Source organism: Scardinius erythrophthalmus, assembly GCF_964197995.2.
Source record: "Scardinius erythrophthalmus genome assembly, chromosome: 21".
In the NCBI taxonomy this organism is placed as follows: domain Eukaryota; kingdom Metazoa; phylum Chordata; class Actinopteri; order Cypriniformes; family Leuciscidae; genus Scardinius; species Scardinius erythrophthalmus.
This window is the reverse complement of record NC_138241.1, coordinates 17,436,443-17,454,409: the sequence shown is the minus strand read 5'-3', so window position 1 is coordinate 17,454,409 and position 17,967 is coordinate 17,436,443. Positions and strand designations below refer to the sequence as shown.

General features: G+C 39.3%; 1 protein-coding gene across 1 annotated transcript; it reads right to left on the bottom strand.

Moving 5' to 3' along the window:
- Positions 1-3,440: 3,440 nt before the first annotated feature.
- On the bottom strand, positions 3,441-16,377 carry ism1 (isthmin 1). The gene is made up of 7 exons (XM_081350851.1): positions 16,063-16,377; positions 15,290-15,607; positions 9,513-9,722; positions 8,049-8,310; positions 5,395-5,538; positions 5,186-5,275; positions 3,441-4,740 (listed from the first exon to the last, which is right to left on the bottom strand). Exons 2-7 carry the CDS (start codon positions 15,425-15,427, stop codon positions 4,223-4,225), a joined length of 1,362 nt encoding a protein of 453 aa, XP_081206977.1. The 5' UTR covers positions 15,428-15,607; positions 16,063-16,377; the 3' UTR covers positions 3,441-4,222.
- Between the last annotated feature and the right edge of the window lie 1,590 nt (positions 16,378-17,967).

The following is a 17,967-nucleotide window of genomic DNA, read 5'->3' as shown; positions in this document are numbered from 1 at the left end:
ATTTATGCAAATGTGTTATCTAGTGACGTGTGACCGAAACGCAGTGGGATTCAACAAAGGACTCGATTAGGTGGTTCAGATTTGATTCTTTCTTTTGGGAGACAATAACTTCATTTATCATGCACTTTCGACTTTACAACTTTGCAGAACTTTTACATTCACAAACAGTTATATTACACTCTGCATGAAAGGGAATAGTAAAAAAACAAAACATAATTGGGGCACTTTAGCAAATATTGATTATGTAATTAAAATCGATTGATTGACAAAACACTTCCAAAAGGTTAAAAAAATTTAACAGCATCATTTTTAAAACCAAATCAAAAGCTGAAAAATATACTTGTTTTTCCATATTCCTATCCTGTTATCTGTAAGGTTGCACACTTGTGGAGTGTTGTGAGGTGAAAGGCAAAGGTCACGGCTAAGGTCATAAGGTCATGTGTGCATTTTCAGCCACCTTTATTCGTTCTTGTATGGACAAACCCTTGCAAGGGTTAATCTGAGCCCCAGAGCCCTTTATGGTGTTTGTCAGCTACTTGACTTGTTTGTTCAGCTGCGTGCCCCTCATTCCCAACCCCTCCCCCAGTTTCTGTGCACCCTGTGCCAACAAGCCCTCTCTAGGTCAGGCATCTGGCCAGCTAATACGCCATTCACTGCAGCCCATGCATTGGAGCTAGTGCTCGCCAAACAGTGACCTGGCAGTATAGGTCATCTATTCCAGGTTCCACGCAGCACAGGCTTCCTTCTAATTAAGCCAGCCAAGCAGCCGCAGCCCTTGCGGCATTGCGGGCCAGACACTTCCTGAAATGTGCTACACCACCCATAAAGTGCCAGCGCTGAGAGAAAGAGTGCAAAAGCGAATTGGATTTGGTCTAAAAACAGCCTCGCTTGAAACCACAACTCTACACCTCTCATCGGAGGAGGGCGAATAACATGAGAAGAAGGTTGGCCAGCTGCACTGTGGGAATTCTTAAAGCCAAATAGTGGTTCTGCATCATTGCAAAATTTGGGGCCTGAGCTTTTTATTGTTTATTTTGTTGTTGTTGTTTTTTTCTCTGCAATCATACAATTACTTTTGGGTTTTTAGCTTACATTTTTTTTAAATAAATAAATATATTTATTTATTTATGTCATTTTTATATATATATATATATATATATATATATATATATATATATATATATATATATATATATACATACATATATATACACATACACACACATATACAGTATATACACATACGTACATACATATATATATACACACACATATATATGTATGTGTATATGCGTATATATATATATATATGTATGTATATGTATATATATATATATATATATATTCATAATTTGTACATAGAATGTAGTAGTTTTGTAGATTAATGTATTTCATGTATTTACTGTAGTAGTGCGTTTCCAATTTTAGGCCTGCATTTTTTAAATATGTTTATTCAGTATTAACATGGTCAATGTACAATGTACTTTCTTTAGAGAAATAAAGATACAATCATTTGTCATTTCTCAGAATATTGTGTTACATGGATTCAGCTTCAGTCAAACTACAAAAATAATTCCAAATCAAGAGGGACACGGTGTAAATAAGGCCTGAATTTTAAGCATTTTGTTTTTCTTTGCAATTGTAAAGTGATCTAACCATCACTGTTTGTGACTAAAGACCAATACACTGCAGTAATGACTGGTGCATTATCTTGTCTTTGGTTATTAAGTGTTTAAAATGATGCCTATTATTTTGTAAGCTTTGTATTAAGGAGATGGCTATATTGAAGCTATAATATTGACCGCATCCAGTAAACACCTTCCGTGAATGCAGAAGTCTGTCACTATCCACAGCTGTTTGTAAGTCAGAAGCACAGTGGAGCTGTAAATGGAAATGGTGTAAGTTCTCAGAGGACATGTGGATTGTGTGTGAGAGATAGAGTTGGTATGGGGCAGGATCTGCCACCGCTCTAACACAGGCCTGATGTTTTAAAATAAAGCAGGCTGTTTGCTTTGATGTCGAGGGGCCTCTGAAGCAGACGGTCTGATTCAATAAAGATCACTGCTGCTTACCCAGCTCCATGCTGTAAGCTTAGTCTTCACTCTGAAGTGCTTTTCTGAAGGTGAGATGGGAGAAGACCAGGAGAATTCACTTGATACTAACAGCAGACGTTCTTGATCTGCATCCTGCTGATCTCGTCTTGTGGAGCTCAGGACGCGGTTGTGCTCAATGTCACCTGCTATGTGGGCTGCTGTCATGAAGTTTAACCTGTTAGGGCTGTTACGTACAATCATTTGACTCACTGCGAACATGCATCAACATTCAACAACACCTGCTAGGCACCAAACGCAGGGAGGTGGTAGTGTCACATTCTGCATCATTTCCAAGTGTGTTTATGAATTTAGTTTCATTATATCCATATGATTTCCAGCATGTTTCCAACAATATATTTAAAAATATTACTGTATATATATTACACAACACTATTACGGTAACACTTTACAATAAGGTTCATTAGTTAACATTAGTTAACTACCTTAGTTAACATGAACTAAGAATGAACAATACTTCTATAGCATTAATTAATCTTAGTTAATATTCATTTCAACATTTACTAATACATTATCAAAATCTAAGGTTGTATATGTTAACATTAGCTACGTGAACTAACATAAACAAACAATGAACAGCTGTATTTTTATTAACTAACATTAACAAAGCATTTATTAAAAAATAAATAAATACTGTTAACAAATGTATTGCTCTTTGTTAGTTCATGTTAGTTAATACATGCATTAATGTAAACTAATGAACCTTATTGTAAAGTGTTACCCAAAATTACTGTTTTTACTGTATTTTTGATAAAATAAAAGCAGCCGTAGCATAAGAGACTTCTTTCAAAAACATGAAATCTTATCGACCCCAACCTATTGAGTGGTGTTTTTAAAAATATATATTGCATTTTTATTTTTTTGATGTAAAAAAAAAAGAAGTAACATTTCATGAAAAAATATAAATGTTTCTAGCAAATATAAAAATGTCTTGCTTATATAAATTGGCCAAGGAAAATCTTGAGTCCTGTTCATAGAAACTCATACTGTATAGACAGTTACAAGTTACAAGAAATCATTTTAATTAAAGCAAAGTATCTGTTTGTTTGGCATTATGTCACTGCAGAGGTCAAATGTTGGCCTGGGATTGGTCTAACAAAAAACAAACTGAAAGGATGCTCTGAGGTTTCAGCGTTGACCCGAAGAATGCGGTCTTCTGTTCATGTGATTGCATGATCATAGTCAGAGAAATTACTGAGGAATTCGAGAATATGAGCAAGCTTGCAAAAAAGACTTTGAGCCCCTTTTAAAGGGGGAAGAGTATTTTGCATCAGACATCAAAAGCGGAGCTTAGGCCTGTTTCAGGATGGAGCTAATAGGAGTCTTGTGGAATGGCTTAAAGTGTTTAATACCCAAGGACGGATCTCATTTGACTGTAACAGAAGTTGGAAGACCCTTCGACCTCAGCAGTTCCTTTATGGAATCGTCTCCTGCAAATTTAACACATTGAGAGTCATTTGGTGGTGCTGATGTTTAATGTGACATGGCCTATTTATTTAGCACTCAAAATGTATCCATACATCTATATGCACAAACCCCTACCATTGACACATAACTATGACTCAATAAATACTTTGCAAGGATTATGCAGCTTTTTGACTGTTTTGTTTTTAGCAAAAAAAGGAAAAGTGATGCAACAGGACATAATATAGGAATTCTGTTCATCCAACTAGACAAATATATGCTTGTTTACACAGAAACCTGAATATTGTATCCGATATCCTTGAATCTGTCCAAGAATCCTGAGGAGAGGCTTTCCAACTGCATGTAGGGCATAAAATAAGCATGCAAAACCGATCATTGGTGGGGTGATTCCTGATATGAGTTCCCTTTAGTTTTTCCCTTTTACTCCTAATAAAAATTCAGACAGAATGGCAGATATGTTGAGAAACCCCAAGTAATATAGATAAACAATCTGGAGAGAACCATGATGAGTTACTTGGTATTATTCTTCCCATGAAAACACTATGAAAAGAGGTTCTGAGGGCAAACATATAAAGATCTTCTGTGCTTGTTGTAGACGGTGCTGTCTGTTTCTCATAGCAAGTCCTGTTCAAACACACAACACGAGTTCTGCTTCTGTTTTAGAAGGAGCATAGCAGCTTCTCGGCTCAAAACTCCCTGGCCTCCTCAAACTGTTTGTAGTAGTCCTCATCCTGGGGGTTCTCTGCACATTTCTGCCCGTTATTGGGAGGACGAGCCTGGTTATAGCGGCTCCAGTCGCCCTTGCAGATGATCCATGGTAGGATGTCCACTTTGTAATGCAGGTCAGCGGAGAACTCCGTGCTGATGAGGTTGGGCGTACCTGCCCCTTTGCCCCGGGTGATGAGCTTCATGCTGTCATCGTAGCAGCAGTGTTGGGCCGCCAGCGTGGTGGATTCCAGCGTGAGCATGGAGCGGATGCAATAGCGAGCAGTGGGTTTGTAGATCTCCAGCTTCTCCTTCGGCCCGCTGGCGTCCTTCCAGCGGAAGTTGCGCCTCGTTGCGGCATCGTGGACGTCTGCGGTGCTGTAGGCCACTTCAGTTGGGTAAAAGCAGGGGCAGCTGGGAAGGTCGTTGGCCACTTTGCTCATGTATTTCTTGAGGAACTCACTCTTGCAGTTCATCCAACGCTCGCAACTGTCTGTATCTGAGGGCCAACATCACAATCAGGATCACACAGTTAATGTTCAAATGGACGACTAACACTTTTCATATCTCTAATATCTACTATTGATGGCTAAGAATGATGAATGCATCTTTCGAAGGCCGCATTCGAAGGCCGATTGCATCACAGCGGCGCGATAAAGGCTGTCCCAATTCGAAGGCTCTTTCAAACGTGGCCTCGAAATGTGGCCTTCGTTTCCCGGGCAATGAAGGACAAAACAGATGGATCTTTCGCAGCCCACCCTACCCCAGAATTTATTGCGTGCCGGTGACGGCAGGATTTTTTTTTTGAGAGACTTTACACTTTTGTTAAAGGATGTATAAAAAGCTATGCTGTATTTCTGTCTTCCCTAATGCCATCAAAAGAAAAAGGTTAAATTATAGAGCTAGGAGCTACCCAGGTGATGTTAAATTACAAAATAACTCACCAACTCCGAACAGCTCTGTTGCATTAAACTCTTCAGTGCCAGCGAGCAGACTGACTTCTGTCGCTGCTGTCTTGAAAGCATCTTCAATGCCTGTACATAAGAAAGTGCCATTAATGTTTAAGATTGTCCTTTGGCTGCATATGCCACTTTGTAATTTTGGTACAGGAGTTTTCTTGAATAAAGGATAGTCCAGGGAAGGGCTGTCTTACCGGGGCAGCTGGGCATGTCACAAGTCCGTGACTCTGTTGCTGTGCAGGCATAGCCACACGACCTGGTTCGCTTCTGGTTGCCATTTCCACAAGACACACTGCATGGGGACCAACCGCTCCAGTCACCTTCCCCATCTATGTAGTCTGTAATAGAGGCAAGCAAACAGTCAAATTTCACAAATTCACTGGCACTTGAGTGTTATGACATGACTTCAAGCACAGGTTGTGCTGTACTCCTGTCCCACTGAGTAGATCTGATTCAGACCTTATGTTTCAAATACCTGAGGCGCTTAAAGTCGGTCTGCTGGCCTATACCATTAGCATACCTCTCTAATTGGCTGATACACATGGGAGTGGGTGAATGAATGAGCCAAGTCTGCATACCTATGCCAACTTCCAACTCCTTTTAAAACAATGTACAAGAACTACTCTTAAATTTCTGATTCAGTGATGAGGGCCGACCAAAACAGTTACTTTTTAATGTCTTTTTCTGACATTGCAATTTTATTGCCTTTAATACAGTTTTTATATCCTCACAATGGCCGTTTACAGTTCGTCTGTCAGACACTATGGCTATATGCACACTGTCAGTACAAATCCGATTATTAGTGGATTTGTGGATCTAATGACTGTCCACATTGTGTATCACAACTGTTCATCTCTGATGTGTGTGTCCAGTGGTGCTCTTTCTTTTTCCAGAATATCTGCATTGGTTTTTAATGGCAATGACGTTGCGTTGGAAGTGATACACCAAAAACAACAACTGCAACATGGAGGGGTTTGCAATTCAGATGTTGTCATATTTACAACATTTCAATGACTGTGTAGCCGCCGCGCTGGACTACTACATCTTCCAAGGCAGCCGCAGATATATAGGAGCCTGGTATGCGTAGCTTTATTCTGTGCTGTCGTCTCCACCGGTATCAAAACGTGTCCGTTGCACTTTGCAACAACACAACCCAACCCAATCTCACGGCAATTCGTGTGTATTTTACGATGTGGCTGATTCGTACGAATTCATACGGCCTCACTCGTACGAATTCGTACGATTTTTGCTAAATCGTACATATTTTACGAGTTGCCCAATTCGTACAAATGACCTACCCCTGACCCTGTCCCTAAACCTACCCATCACTGGGGTTAAGACAAATCGTATGAATTTGTACGAATTAGCCACCTCGTTCTCACTCGTACGAATTTGTACAAACTGCTTGTGAGATAGCGTTGCACAACCTGGTTTCTGCAGCGACTTTCAGCATGTTTCCTATAACAATGTCTGAAGTTTACGTTTTACGTGGCATGAGAAAGTCACATAAACCATGCGAAATCCAGTGAGCAGTCAGGCTGAAACAGATTTCCAGAAATGCGATTTATTTAAATAGGATTTCAAACTACATATGAATGTAGCTCAAAACGGATTTGCAAAAAGCACATTTCATGCGATTTTTTTGACGTTCACACTTGCTAAATCTGATCGGATTTCAATTGAATATGCACAAACTCAGATCTGGACTGACAGTCTGAATCTAGCCTTAACGTATGCCAAAAGGAGGCCAAAACAAAGTTGGAATTTTAATAATAATCTATTTATGTTTAAGTTTATTATTATTAGAGTTTGTAAAGAAATTAATTTGTTGACAATTTATGTAAAGCTATTTTAGAGCATACACATGGATCTTTATTTAATTAATAATAATAATAATAATAATAATAATAATAACAATAGTAATAATAATGTTAGTTTTGTATAGAAATGTGTTGTATTTATATGCAAAACCATTTAATAATGATCAAAGTTTATACTCTAAACTAAAAGAAAAACAGCCAAGCCAAGGGTGGCTCCTTTGAAAAAGCTAAATTATAAGAATGTTTTGATTTGTTTAACATTTTTTTGGTCATTACATAATTCTAACTTTTCTGGTAGTGTGTATATATACAGTCACACACACATGCACAAACCAACCAAGCAACCACAATCTATATCCACTCCCCCTGATGAGAGAAAAACAAAGAGCTTTGGTCTTAAAAAGACAACATTACTCTCAGCGCCGTCAAACCGCATGGTCACAGTTGATTGCGGGCCAACTCACAGGCAACAACATGTCTGAAACCCACATGAGCCACAGTTCCCTACACACACCGCTAATGGAAACGAATAAGCCAATCAACAGTAGTTATGGCAAACCCTCAGGAATGAGTCACGGCCTCAACAGGCCGTGTGTGTCATGAGGAAAATTTATATGGAGAATTTTTAGCTTCAGATTGATATTACCCTAACCCATTGATCTGTGGTGACAGGGTAAGAATGAAGTCTCTGACAGTAACACACATTCACTCATTTAGCTCCACTTTACCAAAAAATAAGACAGAATGAGAGCTATTGGGCTGGAGGAACAGATGCTCTGGATTCTCTTTCCTCCTTTGATGTTCAGGAGTGTGTTCTGTCACAGAGACAGACTGTTGCAGGAATCCGTCTGTCACAGGAAGCAATCTACAATCACAAACTCCATAAGAAGTGCTGTCCTTGTTATAGTGACAGCGTAAATCATCTGACGTGCAAATTACAGATTCCGTCACCTCACGGCAGAGCCATATTTAAGCTTTGCAGAGCCTTTCATTAAGACAATAACTCATAACACTCGCCTGTAACGTACCGTATTCTGTCTGTGTTCTGCTTCCCGTGCCGGCAGACCCTCTTCGCTCCCAGTCTCCCAGCGGTTTGAGGAAGTTGCTGTCCTCCGTGTTGCTCTCGTAATCCTGTTCACCGGGACCTTTTGGGGTGGAAGCTGAGGATGTGGAAGATGAACGCTGCCACCAGTTCCTCCAGTTAGGAGCCACCCAGCCAGGCTTGTTTTCTTTGTGTATTCCCTTCTCTGGCTCAGAACCTTCCAGGCTGTCCACCACTTCTATGGTAACCTAAAAGGATTTTAAAAAAATATTGTCATATCAAAGTACTATGGTAGTACCATCTGATACCATGATAACTCCAACAGTTTCCTTTTGTAAGAAACATTTCAAAACAGTAATTTCATGCTGTGCTGTAAAACTAAATCAAACACTGCAGTCTGTATCGGTCCCTTTTATTGTGAATCTAATGTTTACTTGCACATGTTGAGAATAATCATACAGATCAAGGGTGTTTGTTGTAGGGAGAGAGGTTTTGTGGAACATCAAACAGTGAGGGGTGGTGTGATGTTGTGGAGGTCCAGATGGACGTTGACTTAGGTCATGGTCATGCTCCATGACTCGCTCTGAGAGGCTGCCATTCTGCCATCCCCCCCCCATCCCATCCCATCCCATCCCAGCCAAACACCCCACAAGTAACACATGTGCCTCCCAGATTGGGGCAGGGGGTGGGCGTCCCCTCTCTAGCCTCTATTTCTCTCGCTCTCTCCACCTAAACATCAAGTTCAAAGGGCCTCTCAGCCTCCTTAAGACCATGAAAGCCAGATGATGCTTTGGATCAAAGATACCCATGCCCACACACCCCCCTTGAGACTCTCACACACACACACATTCACTGCCATCTTAAGACATCGATACACTTTATCCTTTCTGCCATTCTTGGTCAAGACTCACATGTTTTTCCTTCTGATGTGGATCAAGACCATGATGGATTAGTTGGCGGCTGGTGCTGTGCAGGTGTATGTGGTTACTGAGAATTGGCTAGGTGAATGTTAGAGGTTGTGTGTTTGTGTGTGCGTGCGTGTGTGTGTGTGTGTGTGTGTGTGAGAAAGAGAGAGAGAAAGCGGGGGGCGGGGGGGTACCAAAAGGCTCTATTTTTGAAAAGAAGTGCTGATGTGCATCAGGGCTTTCTGCCACTTTCCCTTTGCCAAGATTTCACTTTATGTGCTTGGTCAGCCATGTCTCCTTTAAAAGTCTTTGTGTTTGTGCGCGGCAAAAACAATAACATTTTATTAATCATTATTTTGTCTAATACAAATAAACTTGCTTAAAATGTTACATTTATTTGAGATGCAAAAATGTGTAAAATAAGAGAATATATCTTATTTTCTTAATTTGTATTTAAGTCATTAATATCACTAATGTGTCATTGCAACATTGCAAGCGATTTGGTAAATCTAAGGAAAACGCACTGAATTTCAGCAACTTCCTACCTGTATGTTAGGGTTCTGCCCATTTATATCAGCTTTGGAAAGATCAGGAAAGTTCTGCAGGTCCAGAAGAAAAGCTCCTGGGCCATCTCTCTGCAGGCTGCCCCCTGTCCCATGACTCTGAGCCCAAGGCTGAGACGCTGGAGCCACTCGGGACTGTCTGTCACCCGGCCCCTTCTGAACGGAGGAGCTGCTATCTGCATTGACATTATTCTGCATGAAACGATAAGAGAAACATTGAAATATGTGATGAGTAGTTCTCAATGAGTTTTTTCTTCAGGACCCACATTTGATCATTTTCACCTCCCTTTTAAAACTTAATGAGTCTATCTACTTTATCATGCTAACTATATATGGTTAGTTTCATTTTATTGTTTGCATTTAGCGTAGTTTTTCCTGCTGTCCACTATCAGAACAAACCTGTGGCTGTGACCCAATGTTTTATTACCCACCAGTTGGCCCACAGACACTCAAGGACTTGAATCGTTTTGCAAAAAGACAAATGTTAAAGGAAGCCATTCGGAGTGAATCATCCCTCTGTAAATAATTCTTGACTCTTTGTTGTCACACATTCAAAAATTCATCTCAATTATCTGCTTGTTTTCGCCCTGACCTCGGGAGACGTTCTACAATTGATGTTAGACGCAGCGTAGAAGTATATTTACATTGTGTAACTTCCCAACAAGGAAAAAAAGCAGCGTCCTGGTATAAATACAGATGAGAGTGGTTAAAAGTGCTCAACATCATTAGATTCATTATCCACTGGTTAAAATGGCAGAGGTCAATTCACGTCTCAATCAGAGGTCACCGTCAGCAGGAGTGCACAGTGGCAACCCAATCTCATGGGAAAACGTAACTATTTATGAAGTGGCGATTTCGTATGAATTTGTATGATGTGAATGGTACCAAAATTAAAAAAATAATAATAATTTAAAGCAAGCATGGTGGTCCTGCCCTAAACCCACCACTAAACATAACCACCACTGGGGCATAAGCAGATCAAATGAATTAGCCACCAATTCGCCAAAACTTCAAATACTGTAGTTACAAATTGCCACAAGACTGTGTTAACAGTGGTTGATAAATGGAATAGTGTTCCCTAGCTAGTTCAAGCTGGTCGTCTTTCGTCATTCCCTGCTCTAAGATCGACTATCAGCTGGTTTTTGACCTGGTCAACCTGGTTAGTGCTGGTAGACCACCTTGGACTAGTCACAAACCAGCCACAATGGTTTCTCCAGCATGGTTTGTAGCAGGAAGCAGGAAGTTGATAAGCAGGCAAATTGAAGACTTTACGCCAGAGATGATCAGAAATACTTGACCAAAAATGGCAACCTGAACATGGGCACCTTTTTCTTCCCACCTGAAATGTGCGATTGCAACCTAGACGTCTTTTAACACCATTTTAGCCAGCCATATGTTCACGAAAGAGACCTTGAAGACTGAGATCAAGGGAAACAATACTGGTTTCATCCAGCTCAGCCCAGCACTGTTTGTTTACACTGACGGAGATTAGAGACATTGACGGCTCCATTCACTCAATCTCACCTCAAATGGCCTAATTACCCACAGGTGCTACATTGCTCCTTATCACCCCATAATATAAACACACACACAATAGAGACTTTCTGTGAATCTTATGAGAGTACTATAACAATAGGCCATCACATAAAGCAACAGGAGGGACAGTTCACAAAAAGCATCATAAAAAAGACTGAACATAATTGGGAGGAGAGAAATTAGAATCTGATCACTTAAAGGGACTGGAAAAACAATCTATTGTTTTATTATTTTCATTATTTATATGATTATTTGCTGTCTTTAATGCTGTTCCCAGTATTGTTGTGGTGGTTGTTTTTCTTTCTTTCTGTGGAACACACAAACACAAAAATAATATATAGTTTGGGGTCGGAAAGATTTTTTAATGATAAGTTTTATCAAATACATGCAACCTTGGTGAGTTTAGAAAAGCTATATTTTAAATATTTTAAAATGTAATTTATTCCTGTGATGGCAAATGATCATTACTCCAGTCTTCAGTATCACACGATCCTTCAGAATTCATTCTAATATTTGGATTTGCTGCTCAAGAAACATTTCTTAGTATTATTATTAGTGTTGAAAACAGCTGTGCTGCTTAATATTTTTGTGAAACCCCTGATACATTTGATGAATAGGAAGTTCAAAAGAACATACTTTATTTGTTAAACGTCTTTACTGTCACTTTTAACCATTTGAATGTGTCCTTGCTGAATAAAAATGTTACAAAAAAAAAAAAAAATAATTAATATGGATTCATACTGACCCCAAACTGTTAGACGTATGTGAAGATTCTTAAAAAAATCTGTTTTGTTTTCCTTAAAAATAACAGCATACATGTATAAAACAACACAAGCAAATCATGTCAGAATCTTATTTTTTCTGTTATTTTTTCTTTAAAATAGGCAGCGGTATTGTAGTAAGCACAGATAATATTGACCTAATAACTGTTATGTTTCAGCCATCTGCCATCTGTTTTTATGAAATGTAAAAAAGATATTCTTTAGTCATTTTTAAGGAGTTGGAAACGTCAAAGACGGATGGCCTGGCTCCTGTCTTTCCTTGGATCAAGAGAGTGTTTCTGGCTACAGTCCTGCACTGTTCTACTCTTGAGCAGCTGAAATAGATATAGAACGAAGCCTATTGCAAAACTGTTGTGCCGGCTGACAGAAAAAAAATATGCTTTTCCCTGTCAAAGAGGGTTGTAATTGTTTTCCCGTAAGACTGCCAAGGCATGTGTTCGCTGTCACATACACACAGAGGGGGCAATTACTCCACAATTGGACAGCTATAAGTAGCTTGTAATCATGCATACTGAGCTAGACAATAAGATCAAAGGGCACCATCAATCTTTTGTCTCTTTCTCTCCTCCCTCTCTTTCACTCAAGCCATTTTGTTTGACTGCTTAAGTGTCGAGAGCAGTGTAGTGTAGAATGCATTTCGCTTCAGGTAAAAGGGGAAAAAAGTCCAACCGTTTTGGGGAAGCTACTCGTTTTCCAAGCTACTTTAATCAAGTGCCACCCTTTTGAAAAAGTAGTTAGCTATAGTACAGACTACTAACACTTCAATAATGATAATCAGCCAAACTGGTTCATTTAACTGGCCCACTCAAATGAACTGATTCATTAAAATGAGTTTTAATACATATACCAAAATAACATTGGTATACGAGTGCTAAATAATGAACAATATGCGCCGTGAAGGACAAAGTCAGCATTACTGATGTAATATCAACATGTTTTGGCAGAGAAATATACTATTTAAGAGACTCCAATACAAAATCCTGGATATACTAGAAGATTACTTGAAATGTTTTAATGCCTTAATAATTGAGGCCTTAAATATTGTGAAAAACTGTAACCGTGACATAACATTATTACAGTTCCTACAAAGACATTCCATTCTTCAAACGGTATGGGCCTCTGACTATGAAAACAGACACAAGGGTGACACACAGACGCCCCCATTACATTTCGGACTACTTCCACCTCCCGCTTCCTCTTCATTCCCTTTGCTTAAGGAGCATGACACCATTTCAATTGGGAACCTCTCAGGGGGTCTTCCCAGGAGACTGGACAGGAAATGAAGGCTAAACACAAAGTGCAAAAGGCTTTCAATGCGACACCTATATGAAGTAGAAAAATATTTGCTTTTCCGACTTCATGAGGAAAATACACTACATCTTGAAGTCTGGACAATTACGTAACCAAATATTCAAGTTTGGCAGGGACCAGAATGTAAAATCTTAAGGATTTAAAACCTGCACTGACCAGTGAATATAAGGAACACTAATTGGGACATGTTTCCCTCATTAGCAATACACTACAAAAAATCAGATCCTTGATATATATTTTTTTTAATTCAACAAGATAAATTTGTGTGGTTCGCAAAGATATTAAGAATTCTTTTCATATTTTCGACAGTAATTGGTCTTGTGAAACTTGCAGTTTTTTTGTACTTGCTTGAGCATAAACAAGTGATAAACAACGGAAATAAGGCAAATATATTTATATTTAAAATACATTCTTTAAAAAAAACAAAACAAATATTTACACAATTTTGCTTAAAAAAAAGAATTTAACTTGATTTAAGGAAGTTTACACTCTTGGTCTTACTGGATCTCACTGAGTCGTGAGAAATATTAGGTATTAATGTGTTAATTTTAAAATGTATATAGTTTTATAACCGGGACAGTATTATATTTATTCATTTAATTAATTTCTGGTAATTATGTTCTTCATTCTTTATCAAATTCTTACATTTCTGACTATAACATTGTGAATCCTAGATTAAATCATAAAGAAATTATAAATAATTGATGCTGTCCTCTCAGGCTATGGTCACTAGAATGTTTAAAAATTAGCAGGTGTTGGTGTTTCTCATAATGTATCTGTTCATTTGAGATCAGAAGCTGCCATTAAAGCGTTTTTGTCATCACCAAACTCTACTGCCTCCGTCCCTCACTGCTGCCCCCCAACCCTCTTCAAACCTGGTTAAGTTTGACACATTCTATGTACATTCCAGGCATATTTCCAACAGCCATGTATGTCATAAACGTGTTCCGAGAAAAGCGAGTTCTGTCCCAAGACTCTCCGCACAAAACCACAGACTTGACCTCCAGGGCTAAACTGTAAAGACTCACCCGGGATTCATTCACTTCCTTTAGCCACTGACTGAACAGACTGTTGAAATACAAACTTTTAGCTTTCAGCTTCTGTTTCATCATTTAACCGTTCACCTGAATCACACTGCTGCCGTTCCTCTACAAGAGAGCCACCATAGTGGATAAACACACATTCATCATGGTGTTATGCCAAAGTTTGCAGGCTGACAAAGGCATCTTGGTGTCATGCTAAAAATACATCAAAAAGCTAGCCGCAGGGTTTTTAATGCACCCAACAAAGCCCCGTTGATCTCAAACCCTTCTTGACCCCAGGGTCTGGTCTCTGGGAGCGCTGCACTTGCTCCGTAAACAGATGGCAGAACACTTTTAGCTGAAATCTGCACAGACTCATTAAAGCCAGGTTTAATATCGGCTAACTGAAGGACAGTCTAAACTGAGAATGTTTTCCGTAGCCCTGAAAGTCACCCTGCTCTCTTTTAATGGCCCCGTGCACCAGTGTGTTGAATATATTTGGCTTTCCTGGTCTGATTGTGCTATACTTTTTTTTTAATCTTGGCAAATGCACAGTTTGAAGCAAGAACATATTAACAGGATGCTTGGGTGACAGTAATGGACCAGTGGTGATAAATGATAGCCAGCAGCTTGTTAACTGGAGGGAAAGAGAACATCTCTGACCCTGGCTGCATCCCAGCTCAATTTGAATATGCTATGTGAAAGCTGCCTGAAAATATCTATCTATCTATCTATCTATCTATCTATCTATCTATCTATCTATCTATCTATCTATCTATCTATCTATCTATCTATCTATCTATCTATCTATCTATCTATCTTTCTACTGATGTATTTTATTTTTATGCATTGTGACTTTAATGAAATTTCCACCACAAATCCTCATATATATATATATATATATATATATATATATATATATATATATATATATATATATATATATATATATATATATATATATAGCCTATATATAATGATTGAAAATAATAATGAAAAATAAAACCAAATAAATGAGCAAAAATAAATTATGAATGATTAAAAAAAAAATAATTGATTTTGATTTTAGAGTGAAATGTGACCTAGGCATGTCACGCGTTAAACTAACCTCCGCCACCCGCGCGTCCTGCTCCAAGCTCACAGTGTCATTCCCGTGCTGCAGCGGGCTGCTCCGCAACACCGTGATGTGTAACGTCAGAAGAAGGAGTCCCAAAAGCAACAGCAGCTCCGCCGCCAGCCGCACCATCCTTTTCACTCGAGCGCTCTTAAGACCCTGCGCTGCCACCGCTGCCGGGCTTACGCTGCCGCCTCCTGCCGCTGCAGACACTCCGAGCTCCGGATCCGCCGCGGACGAGGAGCCGCCACACCACCGCGGAGCCACCTCGGGGTCCAGAGCAGCAATACTCACGGGAAAAAGAGGAACCACCTAGAAATGATCCCAAACACTCCACGTTTGAAAAACTGATCAGATCAATGAGTGATCTATAGTTCCTCGCCTTAATGTTATAATCCTGATGTCCAAAAAGAACGTGAATTACTTTTAAGAAACAGAGAAGTAAGCCCCACAAACTCCAAAGCTGTGTACCATTCCATTGAGGTATTTACTCTTCTTTTAACATTAGTATTAAATGCAAATTAAAATATTATATGTGGAGAGAGGCCGTTTTACTTCTTCATTGAGGAAGAACTGGAGTTTTACTTGCGCGCAGGTAAATCAGGTAGCATTGGCACAAGAACAAGTCTGAGACCCTGCTGCATTCTTATCTTTGAAAATAATAATAATAAAACACAGAAAAAAGTCTCCAGCTCAAACAAATGTATCAAATTTAAATTCTCGTGGTCTGTCCTTCACGTCTAATATAAAACTTGTGGTTTGGGTACATTGTTGCGCTCCGGTGCGTTGCGCAACGTGCTGTCATCCTCTCCAAACGGCAGTGTCCTCAGAGATGAAGTGCAGTTCACTATAAGCCCATCTTCAGTGTGATCAAGATCCAAAGTTCCTCCTCTGACTAACTCATCTGAGCTGTGTCCTCCGGAGGGTGTATGAGCCGCTCTTGCGCAAGAGTATCCACACACACCTTCTGCGTAAAAGCGCGCTGTCAAATAACACACGACACCACAGCTCAGGACTAGTGTGTGTGTGTGTGTGTGTGTGTGTTCCCTTCTGTCGTTTCGAGTCTTTAGTCCAACACAAACACAGTCAGACTCGTGCCCACGAAGCCTTTGGTGTTTTTATATCCCCTCTTCTTTTGGTTTGCTGTCACCTCCCCTCCCCACCGAATTAACCCTTTAAGTCCCATCACACCAGTGCACTCATCAGCAGAACACTTACAAAATGCCTTTATCTGTCCTGTGTTGATCTGTTGTGAATACAGTGGTAATGGAAAAATAGATCGATTTGAAATATTTGCAGTAGAATGTTTAAGATTCTGTAACATGTATAGCTTATTATATAGCAGTAGAACTAAAAAGACTAAAAAACTTATATATAACATGATAAATTCTTTGTTTTTTGCTCAGACCATATCTGATTTTTTTTTTGTGAAACCATATCATATATGAAAAAAGTCGGCATCTTCTTTTAAAATGAGCTCTTGACCTTCTTGATTAAATACTACAAAAATGTCTTAATTTTGACAATCTATTTAACTGACAAGTTTTATGTTTAAATAAATACAAAAATGGAAACTATAAAAAGTTAAATTAGGATTTTTTGTTGTGAATAAATAGTTTGAGACAATTTTGAGCACGCTATTTCAAATCAAAATCAATAAAAACTTCTAGACTAATCAAGACTCAAGTCTTCCTTCAGAGTGATTGATTTAATTTCAAACACTAATTAAAAGTGATTAATGGGTTGTAGTTTGTAAAATCCTATAGACCTTTCCTTTGTTTGAGTGATTATAGTGCTAATGATCTTATCATAGATTCTAAGCTGAGAGGTGATGTGACAATATGAGGGTCTCTTTCCCTCCTCCAAATTTCACACTTTCAGGAATGTGAGGACGAGGTGTGCCATGATTTGCATTTGTTTGTTCTTCATGGGTCGTCTGAGAGCACACATCAAAAAGTGCGACAAATGCTTTAGCTCTTGTCCAGAACTTGTGTATTGGTCTGGTTGGTTCAAAGGGGTTCACAGCATTAGGTTTTCAGTTGAACAGTTGAAAGATGTTTGTTTGGACTGATTAAGCATGGAACTCTGCATGGCATGGAGAGCTAAACTATTATTTTATACTTCACATCTCAGTAACATTTCAAAATGACCTGATTTCATTTGTCTAGAACACATACGCTCTCATTTAGAAAGGACTAAGAGGAATCTACAGTCATGGACACACTGGTGGTGCTCAGAATACCTTTGCAGTTTCAAAGGGCCGATGAGCCAGCTCGCAGGGCCCCTTTGCTGATGGTCAATGCTTAGACAGATGTTTTCTTGGAGCAGCACATTGCTGTGTTGGTAGCAAAGGAGATGGAAGGAGACTTGACATCTGTTCTCCAGACCGGCTAGACCCTCTGACACTCAGGGTGGGGGTAAACTGATGGAAAGAGGCCCGTCCTGTTGCGTGTGCATCTGTATTTGTGCTCTTCTGTTGAAATGTGTGTCTATCCTTGATTTTCCTATAAACAACAAGGAATTTTTCCAATGTTGGAGTGTTACAATTCCCTAATGTCAGGAATCAAAGATTAAGTAATTAATCTGGGTTTACGTACCTCGCAGAAGTAATAGTCGTCCTTTGCGAGGTTCAAACTTTTCTGTTGCTGGCCTGATCTTTTACCACTACACCA

Coding starts and splice junctions, on each gene's coding strand:
- ism1 (XM_081350851.1), bottom strand. CDS start 15,427: ATGGTGCGGCTGGCGGCGGAGCTGCTGTTGCTTTTGGGACTCCTTCTT. Junction 8,311..9,512: donor GGCAGAACCCTAACATACAG/GTAGGAAGTTGC, acceptor AAATCCTTTTAG/GTTACCATAGAAGTGGTGGA. Junction 5,276..5,394: donor TGACATGCCCAGCTGCCCCG/GTAAGACAGCCC, acceptor TCTTATGTACAG/GCATTGAAGATGCTTTCAAG.